This window comes from Opisthorchis viverrini (assembly GCF_000715545.1).
Source record: "Opisthorchis viverrini unplaced genomic scaffold opera_v5_14, whole genome shotgun sequence".
In the NCBI taxonomy this organism is placed as follows: domain Eukaryota; kingdom Metazoa; phylum Platyhelminthes; class Trematoda; order Opisthorchiida; family Opisthorchiidae; genus Opisthorchis; species Opisthorchis viverrini.
In genome coordinates this window covers 3,305,393-3,328,545 of record NW_008751670.1, presented here as the reverse complement: position 1 = coordinate 3,328,545, position 23,153 = coordinate 3,305,393, and the positions used below count along the sequence as shown (strand labels likewise).

The window sequence follows — 23,153 nt, the reverse complement described above, 5'->3', positions numbered from 1 at the left end:
GGCTATTCAGTTCGCGATACATTCTTCTGGAAACTGGAAAACTGTCAATCCACCCCAAATGTTTAGAGCGGCGAACCACATAAGGCTCCAATAGGTTTGGCGGCATTCCTTTCCTAAATAACAGCTGAACTTGTTAACAGCCAGTTCACACACCTTAGAACTTAAAGGATTTCCGCAGAGCATAGTGGATGGCCAGTTCGGCCGACTCTGTATGTTCCAAGATGCAGGTATATAAGATGCCTTTACAACCTAGATGGCCCAAGTGGTTAGAGCGCGAATTTACTGACCGAAAGGTCCGTGGCTAGAACCCGACCTCTGCTTCTCGACCTCCCCCGTCTAGGCTTTGGCAACCTGGCAGTATCCCAGCCCTCGTGCTACCTTCGGGTGGCATGACAGTTAGGCACTGAAAGGGTGCTACAGCTGAACGATTTTTTTACAACCGCTGACAAGTTCTAATAAGAGTAGAATTTAGTACTTTTCAGTTTGTATGAACTAACCAGACAGAGGGAGGAATATCTGGAATCGAGTGATGCAGACACACTTTTCATGTAAGGACTGCCAGTCTGTGATATGCAACAAGAGCACCCGGGAAGTTTAGATACTTTATTATGCCTAATCTAGGTGGCCTCCACCACCAGTGGTGACGGAGCAGTTAGCGTTCAGCTGTAGCACCCTTTCAGTGCCTAGCTGCCATGCCACCGAAGGAAGGCACGAGGGCTTGAATACTGCTGGGTTGCCCAAGCCTAGACAGGGAAAGTCGAGAGGTAGAGGTCGGATTCGAACCATGGACCTTCCGGTCAGTAGACTCGTGCTCCTACCACTTGCGCCATCTCGCGGAGTAATTAGACCTGAGGGTTTCTCCTTTCATGACGAGGAGAGTTCAGTCATGCGCCAGAGCCGAATCAGCAAGACAGGAGGCACTTGATCAAACATGGGAGTAGTAGCCATCAGTTGACAATCCCTCAGCATTAACATTGCAGACAGCAACACGTAATTAGTGTTCAAGTGTTCTGCAACGATGAGAAGATGGTACAAAAATAGAAAATAACAGGAGGAACCTAGAGAAACACAATACAAAGCAAGCGAAGTGTAGATTCTTTCGAAGTAGTGAAGAAACAGAGCACCTAGAGGGAGGCACTCAATTGTAAATCAATTTAAATTCACCGGGAGACTCAGCTAAATCTCTCGTTTAACGATAGTGCTCAAATGAAATTGCTGTATCGAGGCCACTTGCCTGACTAGACCCAAGAATGAAAGAAACTCGTCATGTCGACTTTCAGTAACCTCACGCGTATAGTGTGTTCTGTCCACAAAGTATACAGCAACATATCAATGATCGTGCTAACTGAAACCAGATAGCTGTTGGGCATTATATCCAGTTGAAGAACATCATAAACAGGAGATTTAGCTAGGATTCGGTCTCACATTAACAACAACTTGATTTGCAGGCGACTGTATTACTCTTCTTGGAGGACTTGTAACAATAATCTCCTGTTGTTCTTCCGCCTTAAATCGCGACCGACCTCAGAATCTAGTCACTTGACCTGACGAAGCTTTTGTGTCAAAAGCGAAACGTTGCCAGCAATAAATCTACCGATTGTCACCAAACTTTTTCAAAAATCTCCTGCGTCACTTGTGAAGACGGCCAATAGCATGGCGTTTAATCAATGAAACAACATTCACAAAAGCGATCCGCTGGATTGTCAACGACAACACTTCCAGGAACCCTTAGTCAAAATAATCCCGATGTACAGTGACGAACCGAGTTTAGCTAGGCGGTTTTGTCGAGATTCAAATTCTGTGCCTGGCGTACAGGACTTTCGAACACTGCAAGGATCGTAGCCATCTACACACTTCTACTTCATCCCTTGTTGGCAGCAAGCCTCCGTAGGATTAACGTTAGAAGCAGAAGACAACAGTTTTTGTCACTCAACGAAGATAGCCTGTCCGCCAGTCATCTCAGCAAACTATAGTGGTTGTTTTGGGAAGTTGATTCACATTCCGTAGTACCGATAGACTAACGCCGTTCCAGCTAAAAAAAATGTCACACCAATAGAATGGAAAAAGCAGTCTGAATGAAATGTATGGACAACCGACACTTACGTCACCGAGATGAGTCGACCACATGGACTGAAACTGACACATCGAAGTTTGGGACCGGTAGATTGTGTAAGAGCCAATTCATAATAAGTCTTGACTGGTGAAGTATTGGGTGCCAGGGGCCAAAGCCGCACACAACTGGAGAACAAGATACCAAAAGGGAACCTGATGAGCAACTCATGAGGCCGAATGTAGTTCCCTACAAGTAAGTGGGTCAAACAGCAAGCTTGAACCGCAAAAACAAATTAGAGAAGGCACTTACCGATCTTCACAAATGGTTAAAAAATGAAGATCATCCGGAGACATACATAAATCGTAGAGGTGATGTCCGTTTGCTCCTCCGACAAGCAATAAGCTCGGAACGCGACCCATATGCCTGGTGAAAGGGAAACAGAAAGAAATTAAATGACCCGAGCCGCGTGAAAAGAGAAGAAATGAAGTCTGTTTGAAGTAAACTCATTTGTCGTGAAATTCCGGCTGGGAAGAAGTTGCGCCACGATATGGTAAAGTTGCACAAGAGGGATATAAGTGTACGAGTTGTCACAATTTTGAAGTTTCAGGCGAGGCGCCAGTGATTCATTAATCATGAGTTTCCCAATTAGTTCAGACACTAACCGCTACGTTGACAACAAAATATGATGCGAAATGAAGTGCCTCCCGCAGTGTTGGCACCATCATAGTACGACCAAACTAGCCACCAACCGCATGACTAATTAGCTAGGCTTGGTTTCTGTAGCTCTAACCAAATAAGGCATCTGAATTTATCATGAACGGAGTTTTAGAAAGCGTGTTTACGTGAACTCCAACAATGGCGACAATTCATGAAGATGCCAGTGGATGAATACAATGAGTGTCATTCAGTGTGCCATGAAGGAACATTGCATGTTTCAGAAGTACCAGGAGCGTCTCCTAGGCATACAATGGAAAATGGACTGAACTATAACCTCCCATCATACACAGTCTGTTCAAAAGACGGAGAACCGACTTAGGAATTGGTGAATATAGGTCTAAACTAATTTATAACTGATTTTCATCCAAAGGCGCGTGTACTAAATTCATCAATGCCAGGCAATGAAATACTGGGAAACGATTATAGAACACAGAGAGGAGTGGAGTACATGCGTAAAAATGAAGGCGAATTGGCTAATCTCTTTTTCAGGAACCTCTGAATGCAAAAACTTCAGGCAAACCGAATGACCTTGGGCACAAAATCCTTTCGGTCACAAACAAAAAGAACTGAAAACACTGAGGGAAGAAGACTTTATTTAATTCAGACATACGGCAGACTGATGAACCAGAACAATCCATTGTCAGTAACCTATCATGTTCCAGGCGATTAGGAAGGTGAAAAATCCTCGTGTGGACAGTCCATCACCTCTCCTGGCGCAATTAGTTTGGGTGTTCCGTATCAAAGAAGAGAAGCATTAGACTCTCGTTTCCCTTCTATTAGTGGATTACAACAGCAAAGCTTACCCTAATTCGAATTCCGGACCTCTGATGTGCCACTCCAATGAGCTTAATTCAGAGCAAAACTGGACAGTAACGCCTCCTCCCACTTTTGGTGTAAACTACCTAAAAAAACTGCGCCCAGAAAAATGAAGTGGAAGTAAGTTTTACATACCCCGCAAACACCTGCATCTAAACAGGAAAAATCACCCAGTAGGTTCCAATCGTTCGACGCCTTGCCCAATCGATAAGCTCTGGTAGGACTGATCAGTTAGTCAACGCAGCTAGGATAATGAATGAGTCATTTTTTTGGATGCTGGGTAAATTAATCACATCATTCAAAGTGGGAACAAAATCGTCCGGTTGGACAGTTGCATTCAGGGTGCATCAGTGGAGCATGTGCAACACATTCCCTCTGCAGACCAGAGGTTAGGAGTTCCAATCCTGCGACAACCAAGGCCTTCACTGTAGGTGAGTTCCGGTAGAAGCGAAACTTGAATCCAATGCTATCCCGTTTTCGCGCGGATTAATCAGAGTTAAAGCGTCAGGGTAGGAGACGGAAGGCTCACAAGATAACGACTAGGTACAAATTTGTGAAAGTTAGCTCACAGTCTGAAACATTGTTTAACAGCCGATAGCAATTTGGTGGCAATTTCCGTACTTGGACATTTAATGCTGATACAGACATTTGCAGGCAGTTGTCGGAGAGGAAGTCCTTCTGGTACTCAGTGGAATATTGGCCGCAAAGTGGACAGGCTCAGCAGTTACATATAACGAATATGAGTTAACAAAACTTGGGTTTAAGAATGATTCGTAGGTGCACACTTGAACACATCGTAGTTCGTGCGTCAGACAAGGATATCTCATTAAATCAGCAGAACTTCAAGTAGAATGAATGTGTACGATGCGACCCCCCAAAGTCAAACAAAAATCCTCAACAGCATGAAGCGATTAAGCCTGCTAGGAGGCTCAAAACGCGGGGGTAGTCGCCGAATTATGGTGTCTTATTGGATTCGGTGGTTTCGGCCACCTGTATTCACATCTCTCCCACTTGAACATCCTCCATTCTTGTTATTCCACACCAAAGAGAGCGGTCTGAAGTTTCTTACTACAGCATATCAACAGTACCCATTTTTGGCCACTTCAAATGTACCCGAATCGTCACATCCGAAAAGGTGAACCTGTTCACTCTTGTGCTGTGTTTGGTTAGAATAGAGGTAACACGGTCGCCTCACACCTCAGACGTCCGAGGTTCGAATTCTGGCACAGCCAAGATATGCGCTACTGATTTGTTCTGATAAGAAAAAGCCCGAGTCAGGTGCTTTCCCGCTTCGGTATGGACTAACTAGACTAACTGCTTGCTGCATGGATTCTTCTCTAATCTTCGATCTTGCCAAAATGTACGGACTGGCACTTTCGTGAAGCACAAACAGTAAGCAGACTTACTCCGTCTCGGAGATAGGCATACTTCACGTATATTTTGAGCCTCTTCATTCCCAATAGTTGATATGGATTTCAGTGAGACGAACGGAGATGACGGAGACAAAGCTCAATTACCCATTTACTGCCAAAACATTTTGATGGAACGAAGCCATTGTTTTTGTACGCCCGTCTGACGATCGATATTTTAAAGTGATGAATGCGTCTCATGATAATCTCTTCATTCCGTGACTGGCTTATCCTGCCCTTACTATCTTTATTGTGCTGACATCACAAGCCTACGTCACTCGTGAATCTTGAGTTTCACAATAAATATCCACGATGAAAAATCTGAAATAAACCTTTCGCATAACACGTAACTCGCTGACGACCTGGGGATATCGACCGTGTCTCCTCGCAAATTGAATGTCGCAGATTGGTGTATAGCTTTCATCTAGCGGATGATCCCATTTTGTAGTCTAAAACTGAGTACACGTCCTAAAGTGAAGTCTGTCGGCCATCCATTCGGACGCCCATGTGGTCTCATCAGTAATTTAACTTTCGAAAACCTTATTACTATTGTAGGCGTATAGTCTAACCAAGAAAAAAAATTGAAAAACTGGTCCCTGTTGAGACTCATCGATGGATGCGGAGGGATTTTGTACGCGCCCCCCCCCCTGTTTAACAGGTTCAGGTCACTGACTGAAACACCACACACCCACTAAACAGTTTGAACAGCTGATGAATATAAATTGGACTAACCAGCTGTTGATTTATTCATCGTCTGACTGCTACCGAGTAGTTAGAACGTCCTAAATAATTGGCATCGGACCACACCCTTATTATAAACATCCGGTTACATTACAAATTGATGGCTTGGTAAGCACGAGCACCGGTGTACAAATGAAACATTCGGACGAGTTACTAATGACAACAATACGGAAACCTATGTGGAATGGATATATTTGAACTTAACAAGTTCCTCTCTGTTACGGTACAAACGCGCCCTGGTGGTGATTGACTTCATTCCAAAGAGCTAGACAGATGTGAACCTCGGATACACTCGCGGAGGAAACTGAAATGCTGTGTTGCATTCAAATAACCACCCTACCTACTCCATCAGAAACCACTTCACTCCGAGTAATGAATCAAACGCGTCACTCACAGTGGCAAACTAGACCATTTACTCTGGTGATCAAAATCTCAGCTTATGTAAACGGATACTAAACGCAACCTTGCACCGAACTTACAACGCAGCAGAGTTGCGTGTGAAAGCATATCCACGGACTGTGCCACTGTCACCAATCAAAATACCGACTTCCGTTTCATCTACAAATCACTGCATAGTTCAATAAGAATTCGGTTGCGGTGATTGGTGTATCGATAGGAGGCTGAGAGGAGGCTTAAAAAGCGAGCAAAGGAACATATGTCCCAAAGATCCCGTACCACTGCAACTGACCCCAACTCGAAGCTGATCGAACCCAGGGTCAAACAGTCGATCATTGGGCCTCTAATCAACATAGGTCACAGAAATGAACTTTACTCATCTTAGTATGAAGCAGGAGGTCACAGGGAATGAAGTTCGCTGGGGTCGGTTCCAGCCTGACCTATGCCCTCAGAAAGACCTAAGGTCCACTCTGAAAATACTTTGGTTTTGTTGATCGATTACGTTGTTTTAAAGTCGTATATATTGAAAGTTGTATTACGTTACGTATCTTATGTTGCTTTACATTTTTTGAGACAGAACAGAGCATGAAATGGATTCATCCCACTGCCATGTTCAGATCGGCAGGGGATCACATTGATGTAACTCAACTGCCTAGTTCGGGAACCAACCAGCGACGACATATGGTACCTGAGCTACCAGCATACAGAAATCTATGGACTGGTTAGCTGGTTCAACCAAAGCAAGAGTGATACGAATCCAGGAGAGCATCATACCCGGGATGTGAATGACACATGCACGTGAAGTCGCGCAAAAGCGATCGTGCTTCAATCTAAGTATATGTTTGTGTATTTGCAAAAACAACTTGCCTTTAATCTCAGCTAACTGTTGCTCAAGCTACTAAGCTGATTCCAAAAAACAAATACAACTTGAAAAAGAGTTGGTGGAATATAACCATGGGAATTTCTAACATAGGCAACGTAGTCAAACGATTCGCATTTCACCGCAGAAATCATACGTGGGAGGTGATGATGAACGGTAAATAAAAAGGGTTCTTTCAAAACCGGACCTTAAGTAGTTCACCATAAGTCTGCACTCTAGCTGACTGGTGTGCATAGCCGTGGAATTCGAATTAGCGGTTGCTCTTGATTTGATCATCTGTTAGCATATTCAGACAGTCCTCCTTATTCTGAACTGCAGTCTTTGCAAACGACTTAGAAATGTATTTAAAATTCTGCTGGATAATTTTGACGTAAACGTCTAGTTGAATTTCGAATTGTTCAGTCACACAATGTCTCTTAGCTTTGTGACTCATCGGGCTCGCGTTAATAGGTAGAACGCAAACATGGAAGCAAACAAATGGAAGCGGGCTCACAACCGAATCTGGATTCATTGGTCACACTAAGGTACGCCAAAAGGCCCTAAACAGGATAGGTAGCAAATGTGTGATTTACGCAGAGGTGTGTGTGCAAAACTGTGTCCGCAGAACTTTTTGGTCAGTGTATGCACAAGGGAATACGACTAAGGGATGAACAGAGAGAACCTATCTTAAAACCATCAGCCCAGCCAAATGATTGCCCTTCGTTTTCAGGTCAAGTTGGCCTATCTAAACGATTGAAACACAAAAGATTGAAGGGTGACCCGTATCACTCGCGAGTTCCACTCGGCGTACACATGTCATCAACTAGCGTAAGCCACCATAAAAAAGAAGGGTGTCACAGAATTTCACCCTTAGAACTAACAAAGCCTTGGCATACTATGAACTGGTGCAAAATGTGACGGGCGAAGAGGTGGGTACATGTGAGGCGCTGCGATACTTTAAGGCGATTTCTGGAAACAGGACAGAGCGAGGCAGTACAAAGTTTGAAGGTGCAGCATATGAAAGGTACTGGACGACCAGTGTCAGATAATCATCTGGAATTCAATAGTTTCCTTTTTTTCCAGCTCCCTATACTCTACACAAACCATCAGACTATGGTGCTATGGCGTTCATAAAAAGGTGAAAAAACGAGCTGCGGACAGTTCTGGAGTTCAAATGGACGTGAGTAGTTAATCCCTTCGATTCATTCCTAGTCAGATTCAGTCCAATCAGTTTAGGAGTAGTGAGAACATAGTGTGCAAGGGGATCTGGGTGAAATTGTATTGTCAGGGAAAATAACTCGAAATTTCTTCTCATTCGGTTTAGACTTGAAGAAGACTGTGGTGGGAGATGAGCTGCTTAGTACATACGAGGGTACCCGATTAAGTAAAACACATACTCCTAATGCATGTTCGGTGTAGCGACACGGAAATTTGGTTGCCAGGTGAGCAGATGACCAAAGGCACGTGACGATCAATGTGAAAAGAAATGACAACAGGAATTTTGTTTTAGTGCATCGATCTTTATGTGCACAACAGCGCAGAAGGGCACTTGTGTACACAACAAAAAATCGTAAGACCTACCAGTAATGATGCAGTGGAGCATATTCAGGGACAGACCAGACCACGCAGCTCGAGTCGTAGGCGGCAGTGATTAGGAGACTTGCATCGTGCGTATAGGTAGCCGCAGATATACGGTTAAAATGACCAGAACGGAGCGTTGCAACACGGCCGAACGGCTTCTCTGACTGGATAAAAATTAGCAATTCCGAGAGTGAATGCAAGTGGCGAGCCCTAAATTCACGCGTGATTGTATAGCAGTCAGAAAAGGATAGGCTGGTCACTGATCATTATAGTGTTCAACATTAGCTAACGTTGTCCCTACTGATCACGAACGCGTCTTTTAGCCACACGCAATAATCACTAGGTTAGAAAAAGTTAGAATGCCAAGACTGCAAGGTTCCTCAAGGTGGCCGAATGAAGCCGAGAAGGCTAGTAAGATAAATCCGAAACTCAGGAGGAGCAAGCACATGGTAAGGTTCCTTACATCTATTTCTGAGTAAGAACAACAATCTATCAAGCAAAATCTATCTATCAAAAGAAAAATATATCAATGAGTTACCGGGGTGGAACCTCCCCCCAAGAAGCTCGAGCACAGAGAGACGGTGCTCAACCGGTTTATCCGGCAATCGCGGAGGCATGTTCTTTACCGAAATGGATACACATTTTGTGTATCAGTGAACAACAGAATAACTTGTTCACAATTAGTGGTGAAACTACAGGATTCGGAAAAATCTGCACACACACAGGTGGACAATATAGTGGACAATGTAAAATCACCTGGGAGTACTCCAGTGAACAAACGCACCATTAAAACAACACCATAGCCCCGTTGACCGGCCAAACAGATATGAGAACCATGAGGTTGCCAGGCAAACGTGCACGCCTCCCCACGTATCATGTCCCTGGCAGTCTCATCGGGACTGGGAAAAACAAATTTTGACTTGAGATTTGCATACATATTTCCGTCATCCCACAAATCCCAGAGCTTCACGTCGCCTCCTAACTGAACCGATGCCACTCGTAGGCTATCGTCCGTTGCCACACACAGCCGATAAATGGGGAGGTTGTCCGCAAACAGGACCAGGCTGGGAATACCTGAAATTCAGGTATCGACAAAAAGTACAGCAACTTAGCGAACGGCAGCCGCATAGTGAAACAGTGGCAATGAACTACCGTGATGATAAATCAAAATAGCTTTCTTCGCAGAACATACTAATTGTAACGTTGGTCAGAACTCTTCGGAGAGTTTCCAACAACCTTATGAGCCTGTGTCGCGCCGAGAAAATATGCTGCGATATATCGGATATCGTACTAACTGAAACATGAGACGGCCTTTGTGCAGCATATTCAGTTAAAGAAGATCACAAATGAGAAATTCACCTGGATTTAGTCGAGTCTCCCGTTAAAAGCAAACTGGTTTGCAAGCTGAAATATCGAATTCAGATGACTGAAATAACCTCCCCGAGGTAGCGTAAGATCGAACGAGAAAATCCTCAAATTATTCGCCCCGCATCGAAGCTAATTTTGTCAGCCCGTAAAAACATCGAGCCGTTTGATTGGAGGCTTGGAAGTATGCTACATCACATCTTAGGCTCACCTACGTGACATAAGGCTGAGTTCGGTCCTCCAGCACAATACAGCGGGTTTGAAAGATGTGAGGTTCCTAAACCAAACAATCTAGTTATCTAGTCAAAAAAGTTTCGGAAAAAGAGTTCCCAGATAGCCGTTTGATTGGAGGCTTGGAAGTATGCTACATCACATCTTAGGCTCACCTACGTGACATAAGGCTGAGTTCGGTCCTCCAGCACAATACAGCGGGTTTGAAAGATGTGAGGTTCCTAAACCAAACAATCTAGTTATCTAGTCAAAAAAGTTTCGGAAAAAGATGTTCCCAGATAAACAGAACAGTAGCCATGAACACTTCGTGCTCTCACAGTTCCCAGATTATCCCAGTCGTTCCCGCTTCAAAGCAGTAGGAAGCGGCATTAAGCTCCGAAAGACGGGAGGTGACTTAGGTTATCGGTCTGAGGGATATTGCCACTCAGCCTATAGAAACTACTCGCCGCATTCCATTCCAAACACTCTGAATGGGTTTCCGGTCTTTCGCTTAGTTACAAAACATCAAAATACACCAGAAACTACTCAATAAAGACGACTTTCTAGGCTTTGTATTGTCACACTCCTACTGATGAAAAAAAAGCTCTACAGTGATTCTAGGTCCAGTGACCAGACTAAATGTCAGTCAGACATGAGTCTTGCACCCGTGCGTCTGTTGCCGTGGTCCGTCGCATATCAATTCCTTTAACCTTGTTTGCACCTGTTTTTTTGCATGTTTTCACCCGATGGCTAGAAAGGGTAAATGAGTTCGAATGGGATTTGTAAACGAAACCAAAAGGCTCCAAAGTTAGTGTGATTCTACGGATTCTACGGGCATCCCAAGCCGCTAGTGTGAACAGACTAAGAGGAACTTTACTGCCCAAGTACTTATTTGATACCAGCGGGATTGAACGGTTATTCAGGTCCGACCAGAAATACTCACTGAAGCATCGGGCTGAAGCATTTGTAATGATAGACAAGGTTCAATCTACATCTGTTGCGACCTGCAGTTACAAGAACATACGGAAAATATACTACCCCCATTTTGATGACAACTAACTTTGACAGGTGAACCTAGGGGGCGATGTACCTCAGTGATAAAGGCGCGGATTTACTAGCCAGAAGGTTTGTGGTTCGAACCCAACCTCAGCATCTCAACGGCTCTTGTCTAGGCTTGGGCAACCTGGAAGTATCTCAGCCATCGTGTCATCCTTCAGGTACCGTGGTAGCTAAGCACCGAAAGGGTGTTACGGCTGAATATTTACTTCTCGTATATATTTCTGAGGACCACATGCAACAGACAAGCTGCTTAGGAACTGTTGTGTTTTTAGGCCTAAACATCGCTCCCGAATATTGAAGAATAGTTGGTATCTTGCATGTAAATAAGCCGTGTTCAAATTTCGTGACCCAAATTTGACAAGCTAGTGACTCTCTCCCAAGGGATCTCGGGTAATTATTGTGAGGAAGAACAGTGAATAGAGAAGAATGAGCAAAATCCAGCGACAACGAAGTTTCTACAACACGCCTCTGTCTCCATTATGTAGCTGGGGTTTTGTGGCGCCAACAGGAACCTAAAAGGTAACCGGAGGATCTCCGACCAATCGGTTGCACTCACTTCCTTTCAATCCAGTGACAGGCGTCTGAGTGTCACATCATCGTAAACAGGCTTCAGTGGCCACACCCTGTTATTAAGGTAGCTATCATACCACACACACAGGGACAATAGCACAGTTGTCAGCGTCGGGTTAATAATTCGAAATTGTCAGGGCAAACTAAGATAAAGAACACTCACTGTAGTACCTGCCTTACAGTAACCAAGACACAAAACGGGTCTCAAAAGTGCACCATTAGAGGTGCAGGTTTGTGTTTACAAATACAGCGTTTTCATGTATAACCGGAGCTGCGTTTTGGCACATTTTATTCCAACAAACGTTTGTCGTCAACCCACATGAGTGCATCACTGTTGCTGAACACGAAGCCGTTTTCGACAATTCGCCCTTAGTTCACATTACTGATCAGCCGCCCATGGTCGAAAGGTTAAGTGTTCAACCACCGGCGGGAAGACTGTGGGTTCGAAACTCCGAGCTGCGTGAGATGAGCACCGCTGCTGATCCCCAATGAGCATAAAAATAGCTGCACAGTGCTTCTCAGCATAGATTGATTTCACGTAAACGACGAAATCTCAATTAAAATTCACTGTGCAATTTGGTGCAAGAATAAGCATGCTTGACTTGCCATTGCAAGATTGGTGTTTCACTCAGAACACCACAAATGACGACTGGATAGAAAGAGGTAAAATCGAATCTCTATTTCTCAGATGGTGTTGAGAGCCAGCGAAACAAAACACAAGGTCTTCCCAATTCGAAGACTAACCCCTAAGTCCGCGAACAACCCAAAGTGGCTGAGTGAAGTTAAACAGGATATTTGATTGAAGTACACAATATAGGGACCAAGCACTCACGAGCAATGGGTAGAGTTATGTCGCAAAGATTGTACACCTCAGTATAACCAGTGATGAGCCCGATCAATATGAGTGAAACGAAAGAATTCTGAAGAACAACGGATCTGCGCTTCACGGATCGGTGTGGGAGACGACACCGAGAACAATCACCATGCGCGAATGCTAAGCATTGCACGACGCCCTGGGCTTCGATACGACAAACGGGTTGCAAATCCACGCGAACGCTATCGCCCGATAACAGTTCGGAAGACAAAACACGCCAAGGAGTAGGTGTTCCCGGTGCTTCGCTTGTGAGCGGTCCGGTCGGATTGTATGACTCCGGCATTGAGACCGGGATACTCATGAAACAGAAACTCCTGATGGGAAACAAAAAGGTATTTGGATGTAAACATTTGCAGCTATAAAACCTACTGCGAACGAAAGAAACCTGTCTCCACTTTTTTGGGGCGCGAACTTCCCCTATTATCTACCCAACATTAATTTTTGCGGGATAATGGATGCACATTTCCGTGTATTTGGTACTTCAACTTTCCCAGTTTACCTCGAAAAAAGAGCAAGGGGTTTGTTGGTCGTTGGCTTGTTCGCTGAGCGGGGTAATTTGATTGCAGCTCAGCGAACAAGCCAACGACCACCAAACCCCTTGCTCTTTTTTCGAGGTAAACTGGGAAAGTTGAAGTACCAAATACACGGAAATGTGCATCCATTATCCCGCAAAAATTAATGTTGGGTAGATAATAGGGGAAGTTCGCGCCCCAAAAAAGTGGAGACAAACAACTAAATGCTCCACAACCTTTCTTCAAATGGTTATAGTTATAGGATTGATGAAAAATCTACGGTATCTTGAACATCGGTCTTCGCGTAGCACGAGACGAACGAGCGATTCGTTTCAGTACAGTGCTTACATCACTTTTGTATACGAATTTCTACTTTCCATGGCTTCTTTCATGATCTGCATTTAAGTAAGCGCTTAGTAGGAGATCACACTTTGATTTCAGGCTTAATCAAGTCCCTAAAAAAGTTTGTTTTAAACTTCAAGCTGATGATATCTACAAGAGTTATTATAGTCCGCATGGCTCAGTGTACGTATGCAGTGTCCAGACTAAGCAATTTTCTTGCGCACCAATATTTTTGTTTTGTACTCAAATGATCAGACCAGATAGATTAAATCGACTGACCATATGCTACGTATTATGCAATGTGACTGTATCGCCGACATGATCGTAGTTTAGGCTTATACTGCACAGGCTGCGAAAGGAATTCAATTGGGCCTCTCATTCTTCGCAAAGTGTCAGATATGGACTTTGACTGTAGAGGCAGATGTCATGAATGGTAGGCATTCTTAATACCTAAGCCATTCAAAGGGACGAGTCAAGAAATATGTACGCCTCGAAAAAGATCGCCTACTCCCCCAGAAGAGTCCACGCAGCGGCTCCCTTTAGTCACGTGTGATCTCCCCTAAGAGGCCAACTGCGCCCTTCTCCTTGAGGGGTATACAATCAGTTAGGTGGAGCACAATGAGAAGGGTAATGACAAAAAGCAAATGTGAGATCGGCCACTATGGAATTGATAGGATAACGTAGAACGGGTGGAGGAAGTGGTCTCAATAGGAATTTGAGGTAAGGCGAGAGAGCCTGTCTGATTATCTCTACCCATGAATTTTCGAGAGGTGCCGAAAATTGGGAATTAAAAGGCACACTCCATGTAAGGAGGATGGCGGTACAAAAGAAAGCGCGAAAGCGTTCACCTGAGAATGGGATGTTTAAAAAACGGAATAGGTGATCTTCCGGAGGCAATCCAGTCCACTCTTTATATACAGCGCCGATTCTACAGTTGAAAGGGTGGATAAGAAGCTGTCAATAAAATCTACAAACATATCCGAGTTTAGCAAATGACTGTTAGTTGATTCCAGATTTTAGGGGGCGTAAATTCTTTAAATGGTGACGCAACTCACATAAGTTTCTCCACCGGATAGACGGCCACCACGCATGGGGACTGGACAAAGGCAAAGTACTCACCACATGGTGAGAACTGGCAAGACGTGACGTTGTATCGTTCGTTCGATTCATAAGCAACTGCCAGGCGCAAGGGAACAGACTCAATTTCTATGAGCATAATGGAAAACACACAAAGTATGTACTGAGAAAAAACGCAAGGACAGTGCCAAGTTTGCAGCTTGGCATGATTTTCACTTTTATTTTCAATTGATTCACTTAGGACAAGAAGAGTGTTCCAAAAGACGGATTTGATCTGATCTCTAACCACCTAATAGACTGTTTCCAATACTGCACTGACACAACTCTTGTTAAAACACGCACTTAGTTACCATAATTCGTGCTTACAAGCGAAAAACAAATGAAAACCGTAACAGGACCAGTTGTCGACGCAGTTCTCGAAGGTGCACCGGAATTTGGACAACATTTTGGTGCTGCGACGTTAGAATTGGGGACAACAGGTGGGAAAACTCAACCCACAGTGAACCAAGAATGGATGTCTCACTTCACAACAGCATCAAAGTGCACACTAGCAGTATATTCCAAACGAAAGTGTTACATCGATCTCACTTCTAGGCTCAATCAACCAGAAAGGGAAATATTAACAGAACGCACCAAGGACCTTCACCTGGCACGTCTCGCGAACCTGAATAGTCCAAACATAATACCCAATTCTAAGCGGTGAATAACACAGGCCAATTCCATGTAGGCTGCCAAACCCACAGAATCACCAGCCAAGGAATCGTGAGAATGAACTATTTTCAAGGTTCCAATTGTTGTGCTGAGACTCTGGTAACCGGAATCTACGAACAGAGTATGACACAGGTTGAGCCCTGATTGCGGCTCGTCAAATATATGTAGTCTTCAGATGTTAACCGTCCTATAATCAGTGTGTGGTTGCGGGACAGCTCATTGGCAGTCAAACTCACTGCGACCCTAAAGAGATTACTGGGCTTTGGTTACTGATAACAAGAGCATTTAAAAATGCCCATATTCTGTAACTTTGGACTTTGTGGCTTCTGAAAGTGACAGTGAATTATAATCTAAATAGCATGGGACGTATCGATCTCAAGAACACCTAGGCAGCACCGTTGGGTCCTCCCGTACATTTAGACAAGGGATTTGGTTACGACAAAAAAACGGTGTGAAACGCAGGCTACGGAAAGCTACGCGCTTGATGGGTGGTTGCATTTAGGCAAAAAAGTACGTACAAATGCAAATCTCATGGTTATTTTCAAAAATTAACTACCAATTTCCAGGAAAAACGGAGATTTGAAACCAGGTGACCCTAACTTTACTTGGACTTAGTTTAAAATTAAGTCATCGATTACCAAGTATCTGGTCGAGACGGGCCACAGATTTGAACTTTACTCCCCTTTCCGGTTCACAGCAAGAGACAGTCATCCGTACAAAGTGAAATTCATCGAGGGACTACTGATTAATCATAATCGACTGTGTTGTGCACTCTGAAAGACCTTAGAATCACTCTCAGACTCAGACGTGGTATCAGTGGTCGGTCACACCAGGGTTTACTTTACAACTAGCCCTGTATTTTGCTAAACTTCATTGTTTGACAAGTATTGTGGCAAACGAGATTGTACGGCAGAAATTCATCCCACAACACTGTTCACTGCTTCCTCCAGAGTTACCTCTCTAAAGACACCGTTTGTGCGCAGGAAAGACCGATGGGTGATGCTCTTTTATACTTTCTTCTGCAAACGGAACGCGCGCATTCTTGGTTTCTTCATTAGGTGCAAACAAACGGCAGAGAGAAACCATGATTGTCCTAAATTCTAAAGCACACCTCCCCTTACAAAGTGTGCTGAAGAAACCCGTTAGCTGGTGAAGAAATGAGCCCTTTTTCTCGACTCAGCAGTATCGAAAATATATGGCTTACCATCAGTAATAGATACATCTCTTACCACTCTTATCATCCCCAAACATTGCTCTCCCTAGCACAATGGTCGAGCAGAGACCAAGGAGAGAAAATAACCGTGAGTCAAGTAAACGGAGAGTACTCGTAAATGCTCGGATGACTGTCACTCAGAAAAATATTCGCTGAAAAATATGGGGTCTGTTTCGATATCCAGAAAGAAATGCGCTGATCATGCTTAATAAGGCTTAGAATGTTATCAGCAAAATCGTGTTTCATCTCACAATTAACGAAAGCATTCACATATTTGTCTGCAACCAAGATTCTCAGCAAGTCTTTCTGAACATAGACACAGTCACAGGTGACTAGAATGCTCGCGTAAGCCAGTCAGACAGCCCCACTGGCATAATTTCGAGCAAAACCTAAGACAACCACATGAGAACGTTGACAGACTTGTCAACTTCGCTACGTCAAATCTGTTAGCCATCACCAATACAGACATCCAGCATCCTAAATGGTATCTACTAACACGGTATTTGAATGGTGTTAACATTGTCCCTCAAGTCCACTATTTACCGACAAGGAGGCAATGTACGTCAGTGGTAGTCGTTCATATCGATGAGCTGAAACTGGGATCACACAACAGCTTCGTGCAGGCGACAGTCAGTCTATGTTGCTATTGAACAGAAACATCGCCCTCTGAGACGCACCAGCGTTGTTCCACTAGGTTGCAAAGACTCAAGCCAACCCCTCCAAATGAAAAGCAACGTAACTGACAGCGCCTCCTGAAAGTCAGTTGGTCTGGATGGATGTGCAATGGTCAGCATTTAAGACATCTATCCAGCAAGCCTCAAGGGACTGTCCTAGTTGTGCCATGCAACGACAGTGACCCAGACACAATGAGACTGAATTTCCGACAGAACGGATCACACTTCTACAATTTGGCATTGCAGGCGCACTTTAACAAGTCTCCTGACCTCCAAAGTCTCAACGTTAGGGGACTAGACGTCCTAGAAACGATCGTTTTTACACTGGCCGCGTGTGGCCGCAAATGCGAATAGAGCCCCGAATGTTAGTGATCTGGCTGAACATTTTCGCCTACTTCTTGTTGTCGGTAGTAAAAAGCAGCAAACAAAGCCACTTTTCACAGCAGTGGAAAGCTGATAGCAGATCACTGGTGTAAGAACCAGTAGCTGAGACACTTCAGTCAACTGCTAATCCGGCCTGCAAAATCGATTCCGGGGGCTTAAAGCACTAACTGCGAGTCGCTTAGTGGAGCAAAAACCACTACCTTAGAAATATGAAAGCCCCAGGAGAGGGCAGCATTCGTGAGGCATAAGACTATTACCTCCTCGCAATCCTTCTACGTCTACATACAGTATTCAGTTCCATTTCAGGGGAGAAACTCATCCCTTTTATTCCTAATCCCGAGATGGAAAAACAATGCGTGAAACTTATCGAGGGATCAATAGGGAGTTTGTCCTGCAGGTGAAGCCAATCTGTGCTCAAAAGCCGAGAAGTGTACAATCGCTTCATCCTTAGTGGGAATCGCGCGCAGTGCATATGTCACGAAACTCCAGAAAGTTTCAAACCCCGCAACGACCCAACTAGTGTTGTGTGCACTGGAATGTTCAGCCACAAACTGATCAACGGGGATTATCTCGCACTTAGATATTTTTGCTAAGGACTTTGCTTCATTAGACTACGAAAATATTTTCCAAGTATCAGGTGCTCGAACACGATCCAATCAGGGTGGTTCGCGCTCATGGAGTTGTGTGAACGAGAAATAACCCTACATTGACTGCTGGAACACCGTGCCGAATCCCAGCAACGCTGCTCCACGAACTTCTACATTGTGTTCGACTCTACCCACCGTGATCCGTTATGGACTATCATCCTTGCAGACCATATACCGACCAAACTCACTGCACTCATCAAAGTTTACTAGTTGCTGATGGAGGCTCGAGTCCGAGTTTGCAGCCAAAAAGGCGGAGTTTGATCTTGTCTCCGACGTGAGACAAAGACCGACAAATCACCAGAGTTACTAAACTTAGCGATTGAATGGGTGATGCAATAGGCACTGGAAGGATACTCTGGCACACAAATAAGTCCAAATATTTTGACTGAAACCCGGAATACATTGATGAAAATGTCCTACCTGGAGAAAAAAGAATACCTGTGAGCTGGTTTTGATCGAGCCACTCATACAGAACTGATAGGGTCAATCAACCTCTATATGACAAACTCCACGCAAACACGTGCTCAAAGAGTAACCCTTCACGTAGATGACAAGACTGAGCACGTCCCTATATATAGTGACGTCGAGTTGGGTTCTATCATATTACCTAATGAGCAGGCTGGAGAACACACTGATCTTCTGAGCGATACAATCACTACGCAAATTACGAGGACTTTGTGGAGAAGTGAGGTCAATTTAAGCACATAAGTTCGTGAATTAAAAGCGGCAATCCATACAGCGGCTGTGAAACTTGGACGTTCTGCGCACAAGGCGTCCACAGACTCGAGCTTTCTACCATTGATCTTTAAAGCGTATTCTGAAAATTTGACGGTTCCGCAAACTAACCCGCTTCTGGAACCGGACTCGGATTTCAATCTATGCAAACCTGGACTGCGACCACCGTTTGTGGACAGAAACAGTACGGTACAAGTGTGGGGCCAACTCATCCTGTCGCACGATACAGTCACCGTAAAGTAAGATCAGCTTGACTCAAGAATCCTGTCTGAAGCCTCTCTTCCATTGACTGCGACCACCGTTTGTGGACAGAAACAATACGGTACAAGTGTGGGGCCAACTCATCTTGTCGCACGATACAGCCACTGTAAAGTAAGATCAGCTTGACTGAAGAATCCTGTCTGAAGCCTCTTCTCCATCCCACACACCACCGATGATCAGCCGGAGGCACATTTGCTGCACGTGCAACTCTTAATGTTCTCAGCCCCTACTATGAACTACACCCATTTTTGGTCATCCCGGTACGTACTACCTTCGACACTGAGGCATGCAATCACGGACAAAGCATTTCCTGTATGACACTTGCTTGAAACCATTAATCTCGAAAAGATTAGGGCCTTCAATTTTCCGAATAAGAATAGGAGTTTTGCGGGCAAAACGGCTCATATTAACAGCTATTCTAGGTGTTCTTTCGATTAATGACGAGACAATAGCACTTTCACATAACAGTGGTATTTTCTACATTGCTTAAACTGCAAGACAACTTCAGTGTACTAGTGAGCCAACCGTACGAGGGTAAGGGTAATCAGAAAGTTTGAAAAATTTCGTTCGGAACAGAATGTCTCTTAGCCGAAAAATCAACCTCATGAGAAGATCCAGAAAAAACCTTATATCTCTCTGTGACCCACAAACCCTGAATTTGCGCGCACGGAAAAAAATTCCGGGGGTTACGGCGCGAACCTACTGACTAGAGGTTCCGTGGTTCGAACTCAACTTCAGTATTCCTACTGCTCCTGTCTAGGGTTGGATAATCTGGCAGCAGCTCAGCCTCGCACCTTCTTCGCGTGGCAGAGCACCAAAAGTGTTACCATTGAACGACTATTTACAGTATTTGTGCCGAAAACTACGAATATTCAAAAGCCGGTTACCATTTCTGATTTCCTAAAATGAAAAAACCAGCTATCCAACAGACTAGCAAATGGAAACCGTACGATAACACAAGGGCAGAATGAACAGCAGAATTTGGTTCCAGCAGGGGCTGTGTAAACTGCATGCAAGTAAATTCTCCACACAAAAAATCCCACCTTCACATTCTTGCACAGCCCCACGGAAAAACGGTCCCCATTGAATGGAAAAGGTCCTAATTTGTTCCATTTAGTGAACCGTCATCTAGATTCAAATGAAGAAAGCACGTTAGACGTAACAGCAAATGCTGCACATCCAAAACTGTAAGCGTAGTTCATTCTAGAGGCGTCCCGATGGATCTACTGCGTTAACGAGAAATAAAATGATTTTGCTAAATGAGTGCTGCGAACGGCCAGAAAAGCGAGTAGACATTAACTTTTGTGAAGAGATCTAAAGCGCTCTTGAAGACCAAACAATTCTAAATGACACATAATTGACCGGAATAACAAGGACAGCCGGCGGGTTGTCTTTCGAAAAATTTCGATGAATTAAGGGCGGCATGACAGTGAGGCTAGGTGACGTGAGGTCAAGTGCGCTGCACCGACCAGCAAGTAACCGGATTTCATGTCCTGGGTACGGAGGGTTAGGTAGACGTTCCTGTAGGGTTACAAGTATTATTATTAATAAAACAATTATTGAGCTTATGTCCACGGCCTAGCAAAATGCTAGGAGTTAAGACATAAAGCTTTATACAACTGTTGATGGAAACTATTGTCGTGGGCAGAATTCAGAAGTCCTTGGCATTATCCGTAGTTTTGATAGGTGATACTAACTGAGACACATTAAAGCGGTTGCAGATACCGTAAGAACGAAGTTGTGCAAATGCCGTGATGAATGCAGTTTGAAATGTGACGCGTGCCTCTGAAGCCGTTAACGCACATGAAAAAGACACTCTAAAAACAAGGACTCATCACAACTATACTGAACTCCATCCTTCGTCGATACATGCACGCAGAGTGGTACAAGTCATAAATCACTGTCAACACTTACTTGTGGACATAAATATTAGTTTACCGATTGCGCCGTTCCCAACCAAATTTCAAGGAACCAACATTTTCGAGCAGCAGCAGATCACACAGGCAGATATAGTGAGCAGAAAGGCTGAAAAAGTGACAAGTCTTCGGAATAAATCCTTGTCTTACCGTCGAAAAACACCCTTAGATACAAGGCTTTTGAGGACGGTAAAATATTGACAATTCCGACTGTATAATGTAATTCTTACCCAGAACAGCTTCAGCTGTAACAGATAAACTCTATCCAGTTCTACTGGATGGGTTTTTACTACTCTGCAGAGTTTCTCTTCACATGTAAGGAAACGTAAGTAAACCTCCACTCGAAAGGCACACGAAATGTTACAGCGCCAGATTCCACAGTGGTCGCTCTCATTAAGCTTTGCAGTATCGCCGCATTTAGATAAGGAAGACTTTCCAAACTGGCACTACTCGCAGATAACCGTGATTACTTTGGAAGACGGTGGACTGGTCGTACATTACCAAGCCATCTTGACGTAACATTTTCTTTGCCTTTTTAAGGAGACCATCTCAGTATCCAGTACTCCCACGTGCACCCACTGATGCAAACCCACTACTAGTATAACACTAGTGAGCACCACCATGATCAACATCGAAAGCATAATCTTAATGCCCGATATACCGTTGGTTCAGTTGGGAGCTTTATTGTGGAGAACGGAAGAAAGATAAAGAGCAGCCCCAGTCCACTAAAAACATTTCCAGCCACCAGATCGGACAACCTGGATGCAAACTGGCAACAAAGACGCGATGGACATCAATCAGCGGATTACCTTACGGCTCTTCTGGTGACGCACGCGAGCATCACCCTAGAAGGCAGGTCGCGTTAACAGCATCCAAAAGTCAATGATTGACGAGCCCTCTATTTGCACCACGGCAACTAGCATGCTCAAGACACTGCAGTTTCTGGTGCTAAACACATCCTCCGACTGCAAAGCCTGAAAAACGCACATGAATGTTCTGATTGCCTGGTTGCGGTTTCATTGGCAGCAGCCTACACTTTCTATAGTCCCGAGACAACGAATACCAAAGACCTGAGTTCTACTGCTCGCAAAGGACAGGCATCACATCTATACAACAAAACAGGTCGTAGTGTAGCCCGATAAGCATGTCCGCTGAGGTTCTGAGATTAGTCACTTTCTCACCACAAGTGTCTTGAATTATCAAAAGCGACTTGAGACTTACATGCTCGTGTATTGGCATCTGTCGGAACACAGTTGCTCCACAGCCTCCAGTGTCTCTCATAGGCTCAGCGACTGAATATTCGGAGTTATTTTCTCACGCTTTGCGGATGCGAAGCCCAAGCCAAAGAATGAGTCACTTTGATCAGTTCATCCAGAAAACCACCCATGCTTCGTTCTATTCCTATCTGTCTGCTCCAAGTCAGTAAGACTTGCCTCGGAGACTGTTTGAACTATAGGATCTTAAACTTCCATAGTTCGTACCACTACTTCGCCGGTTATAGAGCCAAGTAGGGATGAAAAAGATGAACATCACTGTCAAAAGCTGTCTTTCGTAGGAGGCAGCCTGTACGTCTAAAAACTGCAACTGATTACGCTCATAAGCTTCAGGGCTAATGCCAACTGAACAGGTATGTTGAGAATACATCAGGCAACAGAGTCAAATGTACCTAGAAAGTCCAGCACCTGATAGTAGGCATGTGCTGAACGTAACCTGTACCTGGCCGAAATATTTCTTGCTGCCCTCGTTCAGTCCTTTAGAGCGACGAAATGGAAGTGACACCACCAAAAAGTCCTCAAAACATCAGGGACTGCCTGGTTCCTGAGACCACCTACGAGAAAAAGCTGGATGCGCTAGGTGCATTGCATTTAAAGACCACAGTCGATAAAACGGGAAAGCTGGAGCTGCCATTGAGATTCTTTGCAGAATAAGACGCTTTTTGTTTCTACACCCACTAACATGTTCTGCCCAATATTCGTCACTCAAATTTGTTACTTTCTTGAGTACGAGTTCCGCGCTTCCTGTTTGCCTACG

The 23,153-nt window shown here is 44.4% G+C and overlaps 1 protein-coding gene across 1 annotated transcript in view; it reads right to left on the bottom strand.

The window, feature by feature from the left end:
* Window positions 1-21,260, bottom strand: part of T265_01366 (hypothetical protein) — a gene marked incomplete at both ends in the record, with an annotated part of 23,507 nt that extends 2,247 nt beyond the window's left edge. The window contains 8 exons of the mRNA XM_009165372.1: window positions 2,104-2,238; window positions 2,363-2,476; window positions 8,573-8,736; window positions 9,357-9,646; window positions 12,609-12,964; window positions 14,560-14,710; window positions 20,250-20,334; window positions 21,121-21,260. Of these exons, the coding sequence (XP_009163636.1) occupies window positions 2,104-2,238; window positions 2,363-2,476; window positions 8,573-8,736; window positions 9,357-9,646; window positions 12,609-12,964; window positions 14,560-14,710; window positions 20,250-20,319 (1,280 nt within the window). The remainder of the gene's footprint in view (window positions 1-2,103; window positions 2,239-2,362; window positions 2,477-8,572; window positions 8,737-9,356; window positions 9,647-12,608; window positions 12,965-14,559; window positions 14,711-20,249; window positions 20,335-21,120) is intronic.
* Window positions 21,261-23,153: the final 1,893 nt, after the last annotated feature.